The sequence below is a fragment of the Adiantum capillus-veneris genome, chromosome 22, assembly GCF_014529385.1.
Source record: "Adiantum capillus-veneris isolate H3 chromosome 22, ASM1452938v2, whole genome shotgun sequence".
NCBI classification, from domain to species: Eukaryota; Viridiplantae; Streptophyta; class Polypodiopsida; order Polypodiales; family Pteridaceae; genus Adiantum; species Adiantum capillus-veneris.
The window spans coordinates 149,152,242-149,169,450 of NC_140952.1; the positions used below are offsets into that span (position 1 = coordinate 149,152,242).

General features: G+C 43.8%; 1 protein-coding gene across 1 annotated transcript; it reads right to left on the reverse strand.

Annotated features, from left to right (window-relative positions):
• Nucleotides 1-15,285: 15,285 nt before the first annotated feature.
• On the reverse strand, nt 15,286-16,807 carry LOC147430417 (uncharacterized). The gene has a single exon (XM_086494871.1). It carries the CDS (start codon nt 16,728-16,730, stop codon nt 15,717-15,719), a length of 1,014 nt encoding a protein of 337 aa, XP_086350997.1. The 5' UTR covers nt 16,731-16,807; the 3' UTR covers nt 15,286-15,716.
• Nucleotides 16,808-17,209: the final 402 nt, after the last annotated feature.

Consider the following 17,209-nt stretch of genomic DNA (forward strand, 5'->3'; position numbering starts at 1 on the left):
CATGTGCTCCTCTACATCTTTGATCTCCTATTTGGCATCTCCCATCTAAGCCTCAATCCAAGCACACTCTAGTTGTTGCTCCTGCATATGCTATCTCTCTCTCTCTCTCTCTCTCTCTCTCTCTCTCTCTCTCTCTCTCTCTCTCTCTCTCTCCGAAGTGAACAGGTTCAACAAAATTGATTCTCATCTCCTATTTTACATACAATGTCTTCCGGCACTCGCAAGGGTTCTTCTTCTTCAACAAGGTCCACAACCATTGTGGAAAATGATCCAAAATCTCCTAAGTGTAGAGATAGCAACACAACCACCCAACCAACGACATCGGAAACCATGATCATGGCGTACTTGGTATCATTGCAAGAGACCGTAAACAAACAAGGCGAAGACTTACGAGCACTTGCAATGGAGAATGGCACACTAAGGGTACTTGTGGTTGAGAATGAGAATCTCAAGAGGACACTTGAGATGCAAACAACACGTTTGATGCAACTTGAAGAGGAAGTCAAGGAATGTAAACGCTCTCTTGTGGACTTGAATGCTTTGAAGGATCGGATGAGCAAAGTAGAGCATGGCCATGTATTGAAAGAGGAGAAATTTGACACTATGAGCCGGGATGTATGCGACATGAAAAATGTATGCACAAACAAGTCTTGGGTTGATGTATGTGGTAGCAATGTGATTTCTAATTCCTCACTCATGCAAGCTATGGTTCAAACAAAGAATGTTGAGAATGTGGATGTGGAGGAGTTGAAGGAACGGGAGCGACGTTCCAAGAACATTGTTATTCGTGGAATTCCCGAAGAGAAGTTAGAGACACCTCCTTCTCTTGCCATTGTTATTGAAGGTTTCTTCAAAACCCACTTTGGCATGTCCGGAGTTATGGTCTATGGAGCACATAGAGTGGGGAAGCAAGGAGCTCCTCGCTCGGGAGAACGGCCAATTGTATGCACCATGCCGGATGAGACCAAGCGAAAGATTATCCTTGATAATAGTTGGATCTATTTGAGGGATACAAAATGTTTTGTATGTGAAGATCGCACTATTAGGCAACAAAATATGCGTCGCAAGGCATATGAGGAAAAGAATAATAAAAACAAGGAGATCTCTCGTGAAGAAAATGTGCCCAAGGAGGAGGCAAGTCTCTCAAGCAAATAGGGATGCGTGACCTATGAGACCGAGTTACAATTGAAAATATGCTTTTGGAATTGTAATGGATACCCATGGAATGCGGGGGTTGGCATTGATGAACTAACAAGCAAAGCCGATGTTGTACTTATTGTTGAAACTTGGGAGCATGATACACAAAGGATTCACGGCTTGGAGGATTACAATGTACATTCATTGATGTGGTCAAAGAATCTCAAGCAACGAAGAGGACAAGGAGGGTTAGCATGTATGGTTAAGAAAGGATTGGAAGATTTTGTATCAATTGTGAAAGATGACAAGTACAAACGTTATGTATGGCTGAAAATTATGACACCAAAAAGAGCACCCATTTTTGTAGCCGGTTGCTACATTCCTCATCATGATTCTCCCTTTTATGCTTGCATGGATAGAGATCAACCATTTTCTGATTTGGAAGAGGACATTGCTTATTTCAAAGGTGAAGGTGATGTTATTGTATTTGGGGATATGAATGCTCGCACAAAAACATTGCAACATGATACTCAACAATTTGATATGCCATACATTTCAAGGGAGTTGGAGGAAGTTCACTTGTATGATCGTACTTCAATGGATGAGAAAGAGCCGGATCACTATGGAAAGTTACTTTTACACATGTGTAATAGCACGGGTATGCTCATTGCCAATGGTGTATCTTTGTGGAGTGGAACCAATGGATTTACATGTAGGAGTTTTATGTTTGGTCAATGGACCCCGGAATCCGACCATCGCACCTTATGTATTGACCTTTCATGTGGAGAAGCAACTAAGCATGATAATCTCAGCCAAAGGAAAGAGAAGTTATCACTATGTATGGATTTCAAACGGGCACCAATGTACATTGAAATGGTTGAGCAAAAATTATGGATGACAAAGCTTCAATGTGATGCACCATTGGAAACTAAATGGGAAGCTTTCAAGAAAGCTATTTGTTTTTGTGCGGAAGAATGCTTTGCCATAAATCATCTCCATGGTATCAACAAAGATAGATCACGCAAAAGGTGGTTTGATAAAGAATGTCAAGATGCTCGAAAGTCCTTGATAAAGCTTGATGCAACTATGGACAAAGACAACTATCAAAGTCATTTGCATACATACAAGGCATTGATTCAAAAGAAGAGAAGAAGATGGGAAGTAAAGCAACAAGAATTTCAAGTCCAAGAAAAGGCACATGCATGTGAAAGATTTTGGAGAAACTTGAGAGGCAAGCGGGTTGAGAATTTTGGTAACTTGAGTCTAGTGGATATGTACACACATTGTAGGCAATTATATGAGCAAGCAAATACTGAAAAAATTCCATTTTATGGTTCACTCCCATGTATGCCGTCTTTTTTTTTTACTATTGAGGATGTATGCGGTGGGCTTGAAAAGTTGGCCACTCGCAAAGCGGGAGATCTTCAAGGTATCAAGCCGGAGATGATCAAATGGACGGGAGATTTTACCCATGAGTGGATGTGTGATATGTTCAACCTTGCACTTCAACATGGTATGCCTTATGATTGGAGTACTAATTGGGTTAAGCCTTTGCATAAAGGAGGGGATGTAAAGAATGTAAGCAACTACCGGACTATAATGATTGGGTCTCTTATGGCAAAGTTGTTTGGGTGCATAATGGAGATGAAATTGAGTGATTGGGCTGAAGAGAATGACAAGCGTGCAAAGGGACAAGCGGGTTTTCGTCGATGCCATAGCACCATAGATCATCTTGTCACTCTTCGTGTTCTCATGGAGGAAAGTCGGTTGAAAGGCAAGCGATTGTATTGTTGTTTTGTGGACTTTAAAAAAGCCTTTGATATGATTCCACGTAACAATTTGTGGAGAAGGATGGAAGAACTCCAAGTGCCAAGTGAGTTTATGCTTGCGGTTTCTCAAATCTATGAGAAGGTGATTTGTCAATTGTGCATGGGAAGAGAAATTTCAAAAAAAATTGTAAGCACTATTGGGGTTAAACAAGGATGTCCATTGTCACCAACTCTCTTTGGTCTATGCATCGATCAATTGGAACAAATGGTACTTGACTTTATGCAAGAAGAAGGCATTGAAGAGGTCACTATTTGCAATGTGGTAATCATGCTTTTGTTGTATGCGGATGATGTAGTGCTTCTAGCACACACTTTAGAAGATGCACAAAAGCTTATTGTTGTCCTTGAGAACTTTTGCTTGCATAGTGGGCTGATTGTAAATGAATCCAAAACAAAGGTTATGCTTGTGAAAACCAACCATAAGGAGAAGCCATGCATTGTGTACAACAACGAGACACTTGAAGTTGTTGAGAGCTTTAAGTACCTTGGCCTTGAGGTTCCATCCAATCACAAGTGGCATGAATGTGCTATGCGTCGTTTGGAAGCGGGAAAGAGAGCATATTATGCATTTGAGAACATGTGTAATGTGGGAAACATCAAGTGTTGGGTTCTCAAGAAGTATCTTTTTGATGCATTGGTGACACCGGTTCTTCTTTATGGAGTTGAAGTGTGGGGCGGGAGCATCTCAAAGTCTACTTGGAAAGAGTTTGAGAATGTCCAAAAGCGTTTTCTTACAAACTTTCTTCAAGTTAAGACACAAACACCATATGTGCGCTCCTTGCCGCACTGTCGAAGCAAGGGACTTGCCAATACACCGTGTGCGAGCCACAAACGGCTCCAAGCACACAACAAGCCTAAACTAGCAAGCTCAAGAGAACAAAGGGTGTGTCACTCAGCTCTACGCTCGCCTTCGTGGTGGATTCCTCGCCGCGATGAAAGAAAGAAGAAGCATTCAGTCGTGCCGCGCTCAAACACCCTCGCCGCCGCCGTGCCTTCGTAATGCTCGATCGCACACACACTCTCCCTCTCTCTCTCTCTTACCACACACAACACAAGGAGGAGGTGAAGAAGAAGAAGATGGAGATGGAGCAAGAGCACTCTTCAATTGCACAAATGAGAGAATGAGTAAAAATTAGGTTTAGTTGGCTTTTATAGGAGCTCACCCCATTCACACTTGGGCGCCCATGCTTAACCAACTAATCCCTTGAATGTCCAAGTTAAAGTGCGCCTCTCATCGACGATCACTCTACCTTTCCCTATTGGACGACAAGCCCGGTACCTGACTCTAAATAATACAACGTTTATAGATCATAGGGTGTCCGTGTGCCGTGAGGGTTAACATGCCCCCCTTCCTGATGTAGATTCCGTCCTCGGAAGCTATTGAGTTGAAGCTCGTTCGTCGAGGTGGAAGAGAATTTGAGATGAATGTCCTTAGCTTCTTCAGTCACTGCAAAATCAAACAACATTGGCACAGTAATGGCATTCTCTTAAAAAGCATATGCAGTTTTAGGTAGAAAAATTGATTGGTAAAAGAATTTCAAACAATTTGTCAGCAATGAACATTAAAAGGCAATGTAATCAAATGCATAAACAGATGTAAAGGTAGAAAATTAAACAAGTCTGGGGTCGCTAATTTGACGGTCGAAAGGCACTAGAGATCGAATATTAATACCATGGATAAGCTTCTTAATTTTCAGTGGTCAATTAAGTTGTTTAATCGCGAGAGCCAAGTATTCATGTTCGAGGGCTGACTAGAGGCTATATCTAGAAAACCTTGTAGTTAAGCTACCATAAAAGGAATTTCTCATGAAATCATCGCCTGGCTGATTACTTTTTCTTTGACCCCCCAAGGTCTTTTCACAGTGATTCAATTATGATGTGTGTGCTTATTTTGTATGCCTTGGGTTTTTTGCTTTTCAAGGAAAAGCGCCCACACTGGGAACCTCTAGGGCTCTAGTACCATAGGCAATACATGTGAGTGAAGTACCAAATCAAGCTGAGATTTCTCTTCCAGCTTAAAATTTTACATTGTGGCACTTTGATTTTTGGTTTGTTCATTTTCAGCATTTTAATTTTGTAACTTTGGGAGGTCATATAACACTGTTACATCCCCCAGGCTCATCACATTAGTAAAATCCCTTTATAATACTTAAGCTAAAGGTCAATAGGGTTAAGCCCACTAGAAAGCCCTAGTACATTTCATACAATGCTGCCTAAATCGGATTAAGAACCTAAGTAACCATTGTTTATTAGGAAGGCATTCCCCATGGTATTAAGAGAAGATTTCTAATACCTAGCTTGGTCAAACTAGCTTAGTCGGACTGCTTGATTTTTAAACCTAGACAAGTGATTATGACAAAACATTACATTGAATTAAATGTTTGATACTAAGCCAATGCGCTGAATATTATGCTACCAATCACAATCAAGGCAGACAAACATAGATGCAAAAAGATAACGGCAATGCTAATGGACAAGAAACACTGTTTGTGTTGATGGTCGCGCTTGATTTGAAGGTTCCATGAAGGTCCAAATCCTAACAACAGCAACACGCTCCTGTACACACTATGAAATACAAACAATACCTCTAGGAGGCACATCAGTGGGAAAAGAGATCTTTGCTAATCACTCAACTCTAAAACAGAAACACTCCTATCGTACTAATCTTACCTACCCTCCATCATTCAAGTGATGAGGATCAAAGGTGTTTTATGGCATAGGTTTCTGTTTCACTGTACCAGATGTGACATGTGTAGGTCTGAGTCAATGTTTTGACTTTAATGTGCATACTCGTTTGCTAATTGCTCTTGCTCTTTTTTTTTTGTGAGTATAAAGCTTTATATGTACATTCCCTAAGATTGGTGATTGAGAGGTCAGGGAAAAAGGTTGAGAGGGAAACAAATGAATGATGACTGTCAGCAAACACTCCCCCCTTCCTTGGGTAGATCATACCATTTGAAATGAGCTTGTCACCCTTTGAAACCAATTATTCCAGTTGGTAATAGGTGAGGATTTTTGCCAGTAGTTTGTTATTACCCTAGGTGCCTTGTCAAGCTGCAAGGGTGGTAAGGTACTCTCCCAGGATTGAACTTGAAGTGGTTCATCAGGTGATTCTTGAACACTGGGAGGTGTGGATTCTTTTGTAGCTTCATTGAGGTCCATTACTATAGATGGAGGCTGTGTAGAAGCTTTTACCTCTATGGATGTATTACATGATGAGCTAGAAGCTTCATGGGACTCCCCCCTTCCTGAGCTAGGTGGAACAAATCGTTCTTTCTTTGGTACCCAAACTAGCTCGGGAGCGGGTGTGTAACATTCCATGATTTTTTCCTTTCCACGATCATTGATTTGTTTTGGAGCTACGGCATTGGGCTCACATGGGTCAGGTGATAGGTAAGAGCACACTTTACGTTTGGGCACCCAGATTTGATCATTTCCTTCATAGTATCCTTGGGCTTCCAATAGTCGTTTAGGAATCCAACGCAACGTTTCTTTACATTTCTTGGAGCGAGTGATACGTTTCTTACAAGGCTTCTGTTTTTTAGCACTAGCTATGGTCACTAAAGAAGCTTTAGGGACCCACTTGTATGTTTTCTTTGTTACCTTAGGATGAGTCTTGTCGAAAGCGATATGCATTGCTTGTAGCATATTTAAGGGTATAGGCATTTCATCCCCCTCAGGTGTTACCCAGGTCGTCCCCCTATTTCCCCAAGTGTCTATGGTTGATGCTAGGTGGACCCAATCCACATTGTCCGACTCAGTCATCCCAGGTAGGATATCCATATAAGGAGAATCTTGGCCAATGTCTGTATCCTTCTTACAAGTGTAACAATATTGTAGTGGGGCCGAGTGAACTGTGGTGTCAGAGCGATGATCAATAATGGTTTTACTCCCTAAGGGGTGTATCTTACCAGTCACCAAATCCACTCTAAGGACAGAGTCTTGGAATTGCAAATAGACATGATTTTTAGGACCAATCGTGAACCATTTGTGCTTTCCCTCATGAATGGTCGTCCTAAAATCATTTCATATGACATAAGGTGTTTAGAGAAATCCATTACAATGAACGTATGTCGTACCTTGTGTCCTAGAACTTTGATCTTAAGATCCTTTGAGCATCCCATAGGTTTGGCTATGGTACCATTTGCCATCTTTACCACAATGTTAGTAACACTGAGGCGGGGTTTTCCCATGGATTCCCAACAATCTTTTGTAACGATGCTAACTCCCGCACCACCATCAAGAATTCCCTTTATAGTTAATCCCTTGGTAGTGATGGGTAGGGTCGCATTAGACTCGTCTCCTTCAAAATACTGCCCTAATTCGTTAATGGGTACCTCGATCACAGACTCGTGTCCATCTAAGTCAAGTGATTGCACATGATTTTCCTCATCAATCATAATCGAGTCAGGCCTATTTGGTTGCGCAAACTGCGGTAATCCCGTTTGTAGCTCTCCGTTAAGGAATGCTCGAAGTGCAAGGAATAACTCAAGATCTCCATACAGCTTTGCTATGATCGTGGTTCGGACCTCAGAAGACATGAAGTCCACTAGTTTGGCAACATTCATTGGCGTTTTGCAGGGTGTAGGTCCTTGACTAGGAACTGGTGAGGATGGAATCATATTCCTCAATGGATCAGGTATTCCTTCGTTAAACATCCTTCCCAACAAGAAGGGTGTATGCTCACTTTCTGATGTCCCGTCCTCACTCCCTTCTTGGATGATACTAGATATGGCTAACGGTCTAAGGTTCATGTGGGGTGGATGAACTTGCGTGGGAAACACTGTGTCATGAATTTTGACCTGCATGGGTTCTGGTTCTAGTTTCCTTTGAGTCTCTCCACTAAACCTCTTAGATGTTTCACCTGCTCAATCTCGTCTACTGGGTTTGGGTACGTCCCAATCTTCTTTTTACGATTCTTCCCTTTTTGCCCCTGCGGTTTATCTTGGGGGTCTTGGATTGGATTTGGAAACACTTGTGGTGTTTTCAGAGGCTCTTTATGATTTTCTCTTATTCGGTTTTCATTTGGTTCCATGTTACGGTTTTCTTTGTCGGTCTTTCCTTTGTGGTATTGGTTCTAGTCTCCATTGTCTCGACTGAATCTGAATCATCCTCGAGGTCATTCATATACACGGGGTCATCTCCTGTTCCTATGTTTGTTTTGGAACTTGGCTTTGAATTTTCCGTATTCTGCGACTTCTTCCTTCGTGTCTTCTTTTTCTTTGCTTGGATAACTGACGCGGTATCTCTCTCTTCGAGGATATGTCCTGGCCCTTGAAGCATGGACCGTGTAATCGCATAAGCGGGTGCGACGGGTGGTATTGGCGATGTCACACTAGCAATTTCGACAAATTCAGGGGTGTGATTTTAGGCGCATTTGGGTTATAGGGGCATTGGGCAATCAAGTGATCTATGCCACAACGATTACATGTGAGTATTGGCATTGCAGACGTGCTCCCTTGATTCACTTGCATCTGTGCAGCATTCTTTTGCAGCCTAATAGGGCACTCCGCTACTCGATGTGGTCCACCACACTCGTAGCATTGAAGAGGTGGCCTCCTAGCCTGGGTGTTGATATTTGACCTCTGGATGCGAGAGCAGTAGCTTGATAAACCGGCTTGACTTGTCCCCAACAATCTTCCATGTAGTATATAGGACACTCTTCCAATGTATCAAGTCCGTAGGCAATACTAGTGTCTATTTCCTCCTCACAGCCATCTGCATAAGCATTTGATGGCTCGCAACCCACTTGGTTCATAGGGGCGACTCTTGGATGCGGGGGGCTGCTGCGGTCCTGCACAGGAGGTGGTAACGGTGTAGCTTGTACAACATTTTGAGATCTAGGGACCATGTGTTGCGGTAGTTGCTCAACAGGTGGAGTAGGCATCAATACAGGAGCTCGAGGTGCATCCGTCTAGGCTAAGGGTGGTCTATTTGCCATCATACGTTTGATCATTAAACAATCCTTAGCTTGGTGACCATACCTACCACATGCGTTGCAAGTTCCATTAAATTTTACTCTAAACGTAGGGCACTCACTAGTGCTATGTGGACCTAAGCAAATGGAACACCATTGTTGCTCCCTTCTTGGATACATGTGACTATTTTGAGGGGGTCGATTATCCTTAAGAGACTCTTGGATTGCCTTGGTGAGGTCTGTCAAGAATGTCTCAAATACCTTTGGCTCATTGGCAATGGGCTTTGCAGTCATGGGTTCATACTCAATGGCTTGTGAGCTAGTGGATCTCGTGTCAGTAGACACCCTCATGCCTGCTATCATCAAGTTGTCCTCTAATTGGATTGCATTGGCAGTGACATCTTCCCAGGTTGTGATACCTCTAATCACTAGTCCATTATAGATTCCTTCATTCCTCAACCCTCGAATGAATCGATCAAGCAGTTGGTTATTGTTGAAGCGCTCATTTACAGGGCAACGAGAGTTTAAGTGCTTTAGACGACTAATGAATCCCTTACTGACTCTCCTTCCTTACGTTCGGCCTTCTGTAGCTGAGATGCTACACCCAAAGCACACCTTCTCGTATGTACTCCTTTAGAAACAACCTTCGAAGGGTAGGGTAGATTGTTTTCTCGTCCACCTTAGGGTCCTATACCAATCTCCAGCCTTCCCACTTAATGTCAAGCTTAAGGCATTGCACTTATGTAGTTCGTTGCGTTCCCCTAAGGAATCACATACTTGTTCAAACACTTCAATGTGTTTTCTAGCATCTTCGTCCCCATTGAATTTTTGCGTGAGTTTGGCAATTTGTACTGCCTTACTTCTAGGCTCTCTATCAGATGCATGACGCATATTTTCGCGATAGATCGACCTATGGTTTGAGCAAACGCTGCCAAGTCACCTATGTGAGGAGGCAGGGCCGGTGGAGGTACTCTTGGAATCATATGTGGGAGAGGAACGGGGGTACCGGTCTTGGCATATGTGTGGATGATGCAGGATATGGAACATAACCGGGCATAGGTCCACTCGGATAAGGCTAGGGAGCGGCACTCGAGGAGCATAAGCAAGTGGTACAATTGGAGGTGTGGGGGCCATGTGTGCATAAGGGGCTAGAGGCACATATGGTCGAGGCCCCATATTAGGTACTACGACACTAGGTAGTGGCACTGCGCTAACCGTAGATGTCATCGGTACATTCTCTGTCAGGCTTATCCCTGGAGTGAGCACTGTGTTTTCCTTGATAGAGGGTTGAGCCAAGTTAGGGAAGCTAAAGTTTTCGCTCGGAGGCTCAGATTGCATAGAGACCCCAGGTGAAATGACGTAAGATGGGTCCATGGGGCTCATTAGAGGAGTCTCCATTTGTGATAGAGTAGGCTGTTGAGCCTTGCTCGTATCCAGAAATCTCATGGGCCAGTTGAGAGTATATTTACCCTCGGTTTTGCCTTTCTGATTGAATAATGCCATGGATAACATTACAGATCATTTTCTGTTGATCTTCGATGCTCGTGGCACTAGAGGTGGATTGTACAATCTCTATCCATCCTACATGGTAGGCGTGGCCAGAGTGTAGATCCGTCAACACCTCAGTGTGGAGGTCGTATGTCCAATGATCATTAATGAACAATCCTTCTAGAGTCGACGTGTTAACGGTTTCTTGTGAGGTAGAAGCAATGTTGCTCCCCGTGGTTTTACTTGTCACCAACGGTACTCTAGAGGGAACTTCTGAAGGAGGCAGCTCAACAGGGCCTTCTTGGTAAGAAGTTGGTAGGATATCCACATGGACACTCTTTGGGGGTGTGGGGTCCACGTGCGATGTGAAAGGAGAGTCCACTTCCCCACCCCTTCGTGTGCTTCATTTGCATCAGGTTGAGCGAGTAGTAGCTCTACCTAATGTTTCCATGAAACGGCCTAAACATACTAGTACTAGGCTGTGGAGCTTCGGGAGGTGCATGGCCTTCTCTTCTCAGTGTTTTGGGTAGGGTATGCTTCCATGATTCTGAGTCGGAGGAGGAATCACTAGCGGCTATTTTAGGGTCTTGGGTGGTGCTACCTTGTGTCCCGCTGAGGGTCTAGAGCTTATCGTGGATGGGTAATGGGTGTCCGTATGAACAGAGGCACCCTCAATATGCTCGTGTTCTAGCACCCGCCCAGAGCGTAAGTGCATGTGCTTTTGATACCCTAAGGTGTCAAAAAGCTGCTCTAGGAGGCCTTGTGACTAGTTTTTAGCGTGTTTTTTGTTTGTTTTTTTGCTAGATTTTTTTAGAGCGTGTCGTGGAATGGGCCGTGTGATAGCTCGAAAGAGCGTATCGGTCAGAGGGTCGTGCCGTGCTTTACAGCCCTCCGTTTGGTCACTCTATGCTCGGAATCCTAAACATGTCAATTTCCAGTAGGGGAACTAGGCCCCAAACTAGAAAGTCTAAGGTTGCAAGTGGGAAGAGAAAGGAGGAGAGTGGAGGACTTGTCCCACAATTTATTTTTTTGCAGAAAAAAAAAAAACTTTTTTTTTTTTTTTTTGGCTGAGAAAATACGAATTGAAAACGCAGCTATGCAGAAATTGAAAAAAGCAGAAAGCAGGAAAAAATGAAAAAGCAGAAATTGCAGAAATTGCAAAAATTGCAGAAAGAAATTGCAGAAATTGCAGAAAAAAACGCAGAAAATTGCAGAAAATGCAGAGAAATTGAAAAAACCGAACTTGAAAAAATGCAGAAATTGCGAAGAAATTGAAAAACGCAGACAATAGCAGAAATTGAAACTTGACGCAAATGCAGAAAACGCAAAAAACAGAAATCTCCCACACTCCTTCCCTGCCTTTCTATGATAGAAATTGCAACACAAGGAAGCGTAAAGTGCTAACCGAGCTTAGTGTAGGGCATATCCCGGCAGCGGCGCCAAAAATGTGCGCTCCTTGCCGCACTGTCGAAGCAGGGGACTTGCCAATACACCGTGTGCGAGCCACAACGGCTCCAAGCACACAACAAGCCTAAACTAGCAAGCTCAAGAGAACAAAGGGTGTGTCACTCACCGCTCTACGCTCCCCTTCGTGGTGGATTCCTCGCCGCGATGAAGAAGAAGCTGCAGTCGTGCCGCGCTCAACCCCTCGCCGCCGTCGTGCCTTCGTAATGCTCGATCGCACACACCTCTCCTCTCTCTCTCTCTCACACACACACACACACAAGGAGGTGAAGAAGAAGAAGATGGAGATGGAGCAAGAGCACTCTTCAATTGCACAAATGTGAGAGAATGAGTAAAAATTAGGTTTAGTTGGCTTTTATAGGAGCTCACCCCATTCACACTTGGGCGCCCATGCTTAACCAACTAATCCCTGAATGTCCAAGTTAAAGTGCGCCTCTCATCGACGATCACTCTACCTTTCCCTATTGGTACCGCCCGGACCTGACTCCAAGAAGAAGAAGATGGAGATGGAGCAAGAGCACTCTTTCAATTCAATTTGCACAAATGAAAGAATGAGTAAAAATTAGGTTTAGTTGGCTTTATAGGAGCTCACTCTCCATTTCACACTTGAGCGCCCATGCTTAACCAACTAATCCCTTGAATGTCCAAGTTAAAGTGCGCCTCTCATCGACGATCACTCTACCTTTCCCTATTGACCGACAAGAGGCCCGGTACCACTGACTCTAAAATAAATACAACGTTTATAGATCAAAGGGTGTCCGTGTGCCGTGAGGGTTAACACCATATATGCCCCTACTTCTTGAGTCGGGATCTCTTCCAATTGAGTTATGGGCATGGAAGGTTGTGGATTACATGATAAAGATGTGTCAAAAAGATGGCCCTCACATCGACTTCCTACAATTGCATGGAAGCAAGCAAAAAAGTCAAAAGACGCATAAAAAGCAAGATCTTGAGCACGGGATGGATGCAAGACATAAAGAAGTGGTTTGGGAGATGGGATGCATTACACTTGCTACATGATGCTTCAATTGACTCTCAAGTGAATGAAGCTTTTCTACAACGCCAATGTATTACGGCTTGGGAGAAATCCGGTGGGTCACGCTTCATACATTACACCACCTATATTGCCCCCAACTACAAAACCATGTTCTTCGCTAAGAGAGGAAACCGTACTCACACTTACATGCTTGAGCCTATTCCCTTGTCCGCGATACGCACTATCGCAGCAATTCGGCTTAGCTCCCATTTCCTTCGATGCGAGATAGGGCGTTGGGGCAATGGAGAAGAGTCAAATCGATTGTGCACATTATGCTCACTGCAAGTTCGAGAGTCTGAGTACCACACACTACTAGAGTGCTCAGCTTTTGATCACATCCGAACTTGCTTCTCTCACATTTTCAGCCATAACTTAGACCTACACACTTTCCTCTCCCAGCCAAAGTGTGGGCTCTCCATTGCGACTCTCATCACTACAATTTTGGAGCATCGAGAGTCACTCATCAGCCATACACATACTACATCACATGTAACTTTGGTCCCATAGGTCATATTTGACCTCCGAGGACGATAATAAAATCTATCTAAATCTAAAATCTCTCTCTCTCTCTCTCTCTCTCTCTCTCTCTCTCTCTCTCTCTCTCTCTCTCTCTCTCTCCCCCCTTTGGTGTCCGAAGCCGGGCTCAAGAAATCAGGTCCAAGATCGATGCCATGTTTGCAAGCCCCAAGCCTCACATGTATGAGTACTGAAAATGCAGATCTTCTCCTTTTGCATACTGGAGAGGAAAGTCTCCTTGGCAAGTTGGAAGAAAACGTAGCTTCTCTTGCAAGCTAAGAAGTGCTAACTGCAAACACAAGCTAGTCGCATTAGTGGGGGTTGGGCTAGCGAGGTTATGCTAGTGGCAAGTTTGTGTTAGTGTAGGACTTGATGACGATACTACGTGAGAGTGAACAATGGAAGAAGTGTTTGTGTTATTGAGAGAGAGAGAGAGAGAGAGAGAGAGAGAGAGAGTGAGAGTGTGTGTGTGTGTGTGTGTGTGTGTGTGTGTGTGTGTGTGTGTGTGTGTGTGTGTGAGAGAGAGAGAGAGAGAGAGAGAGAGAGAGAGAGAGAGAGAGAGAGAGAGAAGCAAGATATGTAGAGTGCTGAAAAACACACCGATTGTGTTACTACAATGAAGTAGAGGGGGGTGCAATCCCCTCTTATATACTTCCATGTAGCGAGTCTGCTTGTGGCGAAACTATCTAGAGAGAGTGAATTTAAGTGGTGCACATAATTTGTGTGTGTGTGTGTGTGTGTGTGTTATTATACATGGACGGCGAGACAAGGCTCCCAGCTGAGGGCGGCACCCTCTCTCCCCCCTACCTAGCATTCATATAGGGACCCCAATCTGCCAATATTATTCCATCTAGATTGGCTTTCTTAATGTTTTTCTTAAACCTAGTTTTCAGTGAACATTCTAGTACATCTCCGCAGTCCCCTACCACTTCAACCCAAAACCTGATAGGCCAAAATTATCCATTGTGGCCACATGTTGGCATTTGGGGGTGCCCACAAACATGTAATAAGACCCCAGTTCTACCTTGTATAACCATTTCTGTGAGAGGGTTATGCTTATGGGAGACCACTTGAATGGTCCTGTTTTGGCATGCACATCCTGCAAACAAGGTCATAATATTTTCAGACATTACCCCTAGGATAATCGTAACTTACCTGGCCTTGACTTGGAGTATAGTATGTCAACATGGCACGTACCTCCAGTGTGCATTTGACAATAAGTATGTAGGCATGTGTGTGGATCATACATACTCACACACATATCCATGTGCTTGAGTGTGTATATATTCTCGCTTTATGCCATTCATGTTTTTTGTAATCTAATTATTAATTTTATTTAAGCAACCGTAGTAAACATATTTAAAAATTGAATATAAGCTTACACAAACAAAGTTCAAAAAGAATTATTCTAAACACATTTTTTAATGGCCGATGTAAAGATAAATCTACAAGCGTGCACACACAAAATCTCTCTCTCTCTCTCTCTCTCTCTCTCTCTCTCTCTCTTAATCTATAGTAGTGAGGGACCCAATGAGACATATAAGACTAGGGGCCGCACAGTGAGATAAAAAATAGAGAGATTATTGTGTGCATGTGTGTGTCAATCTTTATTGAGTTTATCTAAGGTCAAATTACATTAATAGATATTATTCACAAGGATTCTAAAGAATCTTTGTAAATAATGTATGTTTATGAGATGACACAAAAAATCAAATAATTCATTAATTAAATATGCTTAATAAATTTATAATGTCACAAATTTAGGTTCTCAATATTCATATGTGACTCGATCACGGCATGTGACCCACCCTTGGACATAATTGTAATTTTTTGCATCTTGGACCACTTTATTGAATAAACATGGAGAGAGAGAGAGAAACTGAGATGCACCCAAGATCTATGAAGAAAATGCTCGATTTATCTAAATTTATGTGTAAGATTCAAAGTTTACAAGCAGGAGAAGCGATACTAAGGGCTCTCACACATTGGCAGTGTGCCCGCTCTTTCCCTCACAACCCACCAATGGCAACAAGGCAAGCAAGATTTGGGCACACTGGAGTTTACACATTGCCATTTTTGTATGCAGCCACGATCCTACGTGACAACTGACTGTGTGCCATTTTTGTGGCTATTTTGGACAACAAATTCATGCTGCCTAGAAATGACCTTAACAACTTTAGCTAATTATCAAGCACTGTTACTTTCTCTTTACAAATAGCAGGCAATACGTATGTAATGATAAGCCCTACTAACCCACCTTCAAAATTGTGAAAATTGGGTGCCATTTTTTGGACGGCCGCCCATATTCAAATGGCGGTGTGTAAAGGCGCTAAGGAACAAAGACCTCTTGCTCGGTGGAGTAAACGATGAAATTGTGGGTGCCATTAGGCATGGGCATGGCATGGGCAGAGTTTTGGTAGATGCAGATATCGTAATCCGAGGGGTCGAGATTGTACCTGGTCTCCTTGGCGACGCTCCACCGCATGATCCTGTTGGGTTTGGCCACGAACACCCTCCGCGTGGTGACAAACTCCGTCTCGTGGTAGGCGTGCCCTTTGAAGTTGTTGCAGTACTTCCATCGCCTGCTGAAGGTCCCGAAGAAATCGTAAAGCGCTCTGTTCTTCCCAAATACGTACAGCTTGATCACCCGCACCAGCTCCGACGCAACGTGGTCGTACATCCTGTACAGAGGAGTTCTGAAGAAATCCAGCACGTACAGCAGCACACTCACAATCCCAGAGTACGTTTGATAGCCCCTTCCTTGCAGCATCAAGGGTATGGTTGCTAGAAACGTGAGGAAGCCTGTGGTGAATGTGTCGTTGAAAGTGAACATGAGCAGCGCCTTCCTGGAGACGAAGAACCCATGGTCCTGTAAGAGCATCTTATCCAAGAGCTGCCTTCTGGACAGGGTGAATGTCAGGGCAGTGCTTGCAATCGGCGTCGCATAGTGGAGCCCGATGGGCTCTATGCAGTCAGACATGAACGCGAGGCGCAGGAAGTCACCTGTGAAGGCGATGTAGGTACCATGCTGGGCTTCGATTTGCACAAAATCGCCCTGCTGATCTATAACAGTGAGCCCAAACCTGGGGATTTGCTTATTTCTGATAGGGGGATTTTCCAACCATGCGTCAGTCCAGGGACGCTCGTACTCCCTGCTTCTCGGGTCTTTCTCATCAATGATGACACAGATCTCCGGCCTCCACAGCATGTAGATGGAAGCCGGCAGAGCTGCCAGCAGAAAGCACACAATGTCGTTATTTCTCACCATCTGCCAGACTGCATATGCAAACTGCAGCCACGCACCGCTCTCCGACCCAAACCAATCGATGATGCTGCTCAACATTTCCGGCCTCACCAGAAACGCACAGAAAATGGCGTTGGCGAAGCTGCACCCTCCAGGGCCAGCTACACCATGACTTCTTAATAATCGTCATAGGGATGCGTGCCTATTCTTTATTATTATTATCTAAACTAACGGAAGTGGGAGCCCTTTACACGTGTCAAAAGTTGCAAAGAGAAGGCTAAATTCCAAAAGTGAGAGAAACCCTTGTGCACGCGATAAAGAGGGAGAGAGAGAGAGAGAGGCCGTCGTCCATGGCCGGCTGCACTAGAGCCAGTTCTCATGAGGGTTTGATTTTCAAAATGTTGGCAATATGTTGCCAATTTTTTGGTTTCACATGGAGTGTTTCCACTAAATAGTTGGCAACAAGTTGCCAACGAGTTCCCAAACGGCTCCATGCCCAAGGGGTGGAGCAAAATGGCAACCACAAGTGAAGACACAGAGAAAAAAGTGTTATTCATTGAATGGAAGAAAAGACACAC

Excerpts from the sequence above, each read along its gene's own strand:
- LOC147430417 (XM_086494871.1), bottom strand. The coding sequence starts at position 16,730 with ATGTTGAGCAGCATCATCGATTGGTTTGGGTCGGAGAGCGGTGCGTGG.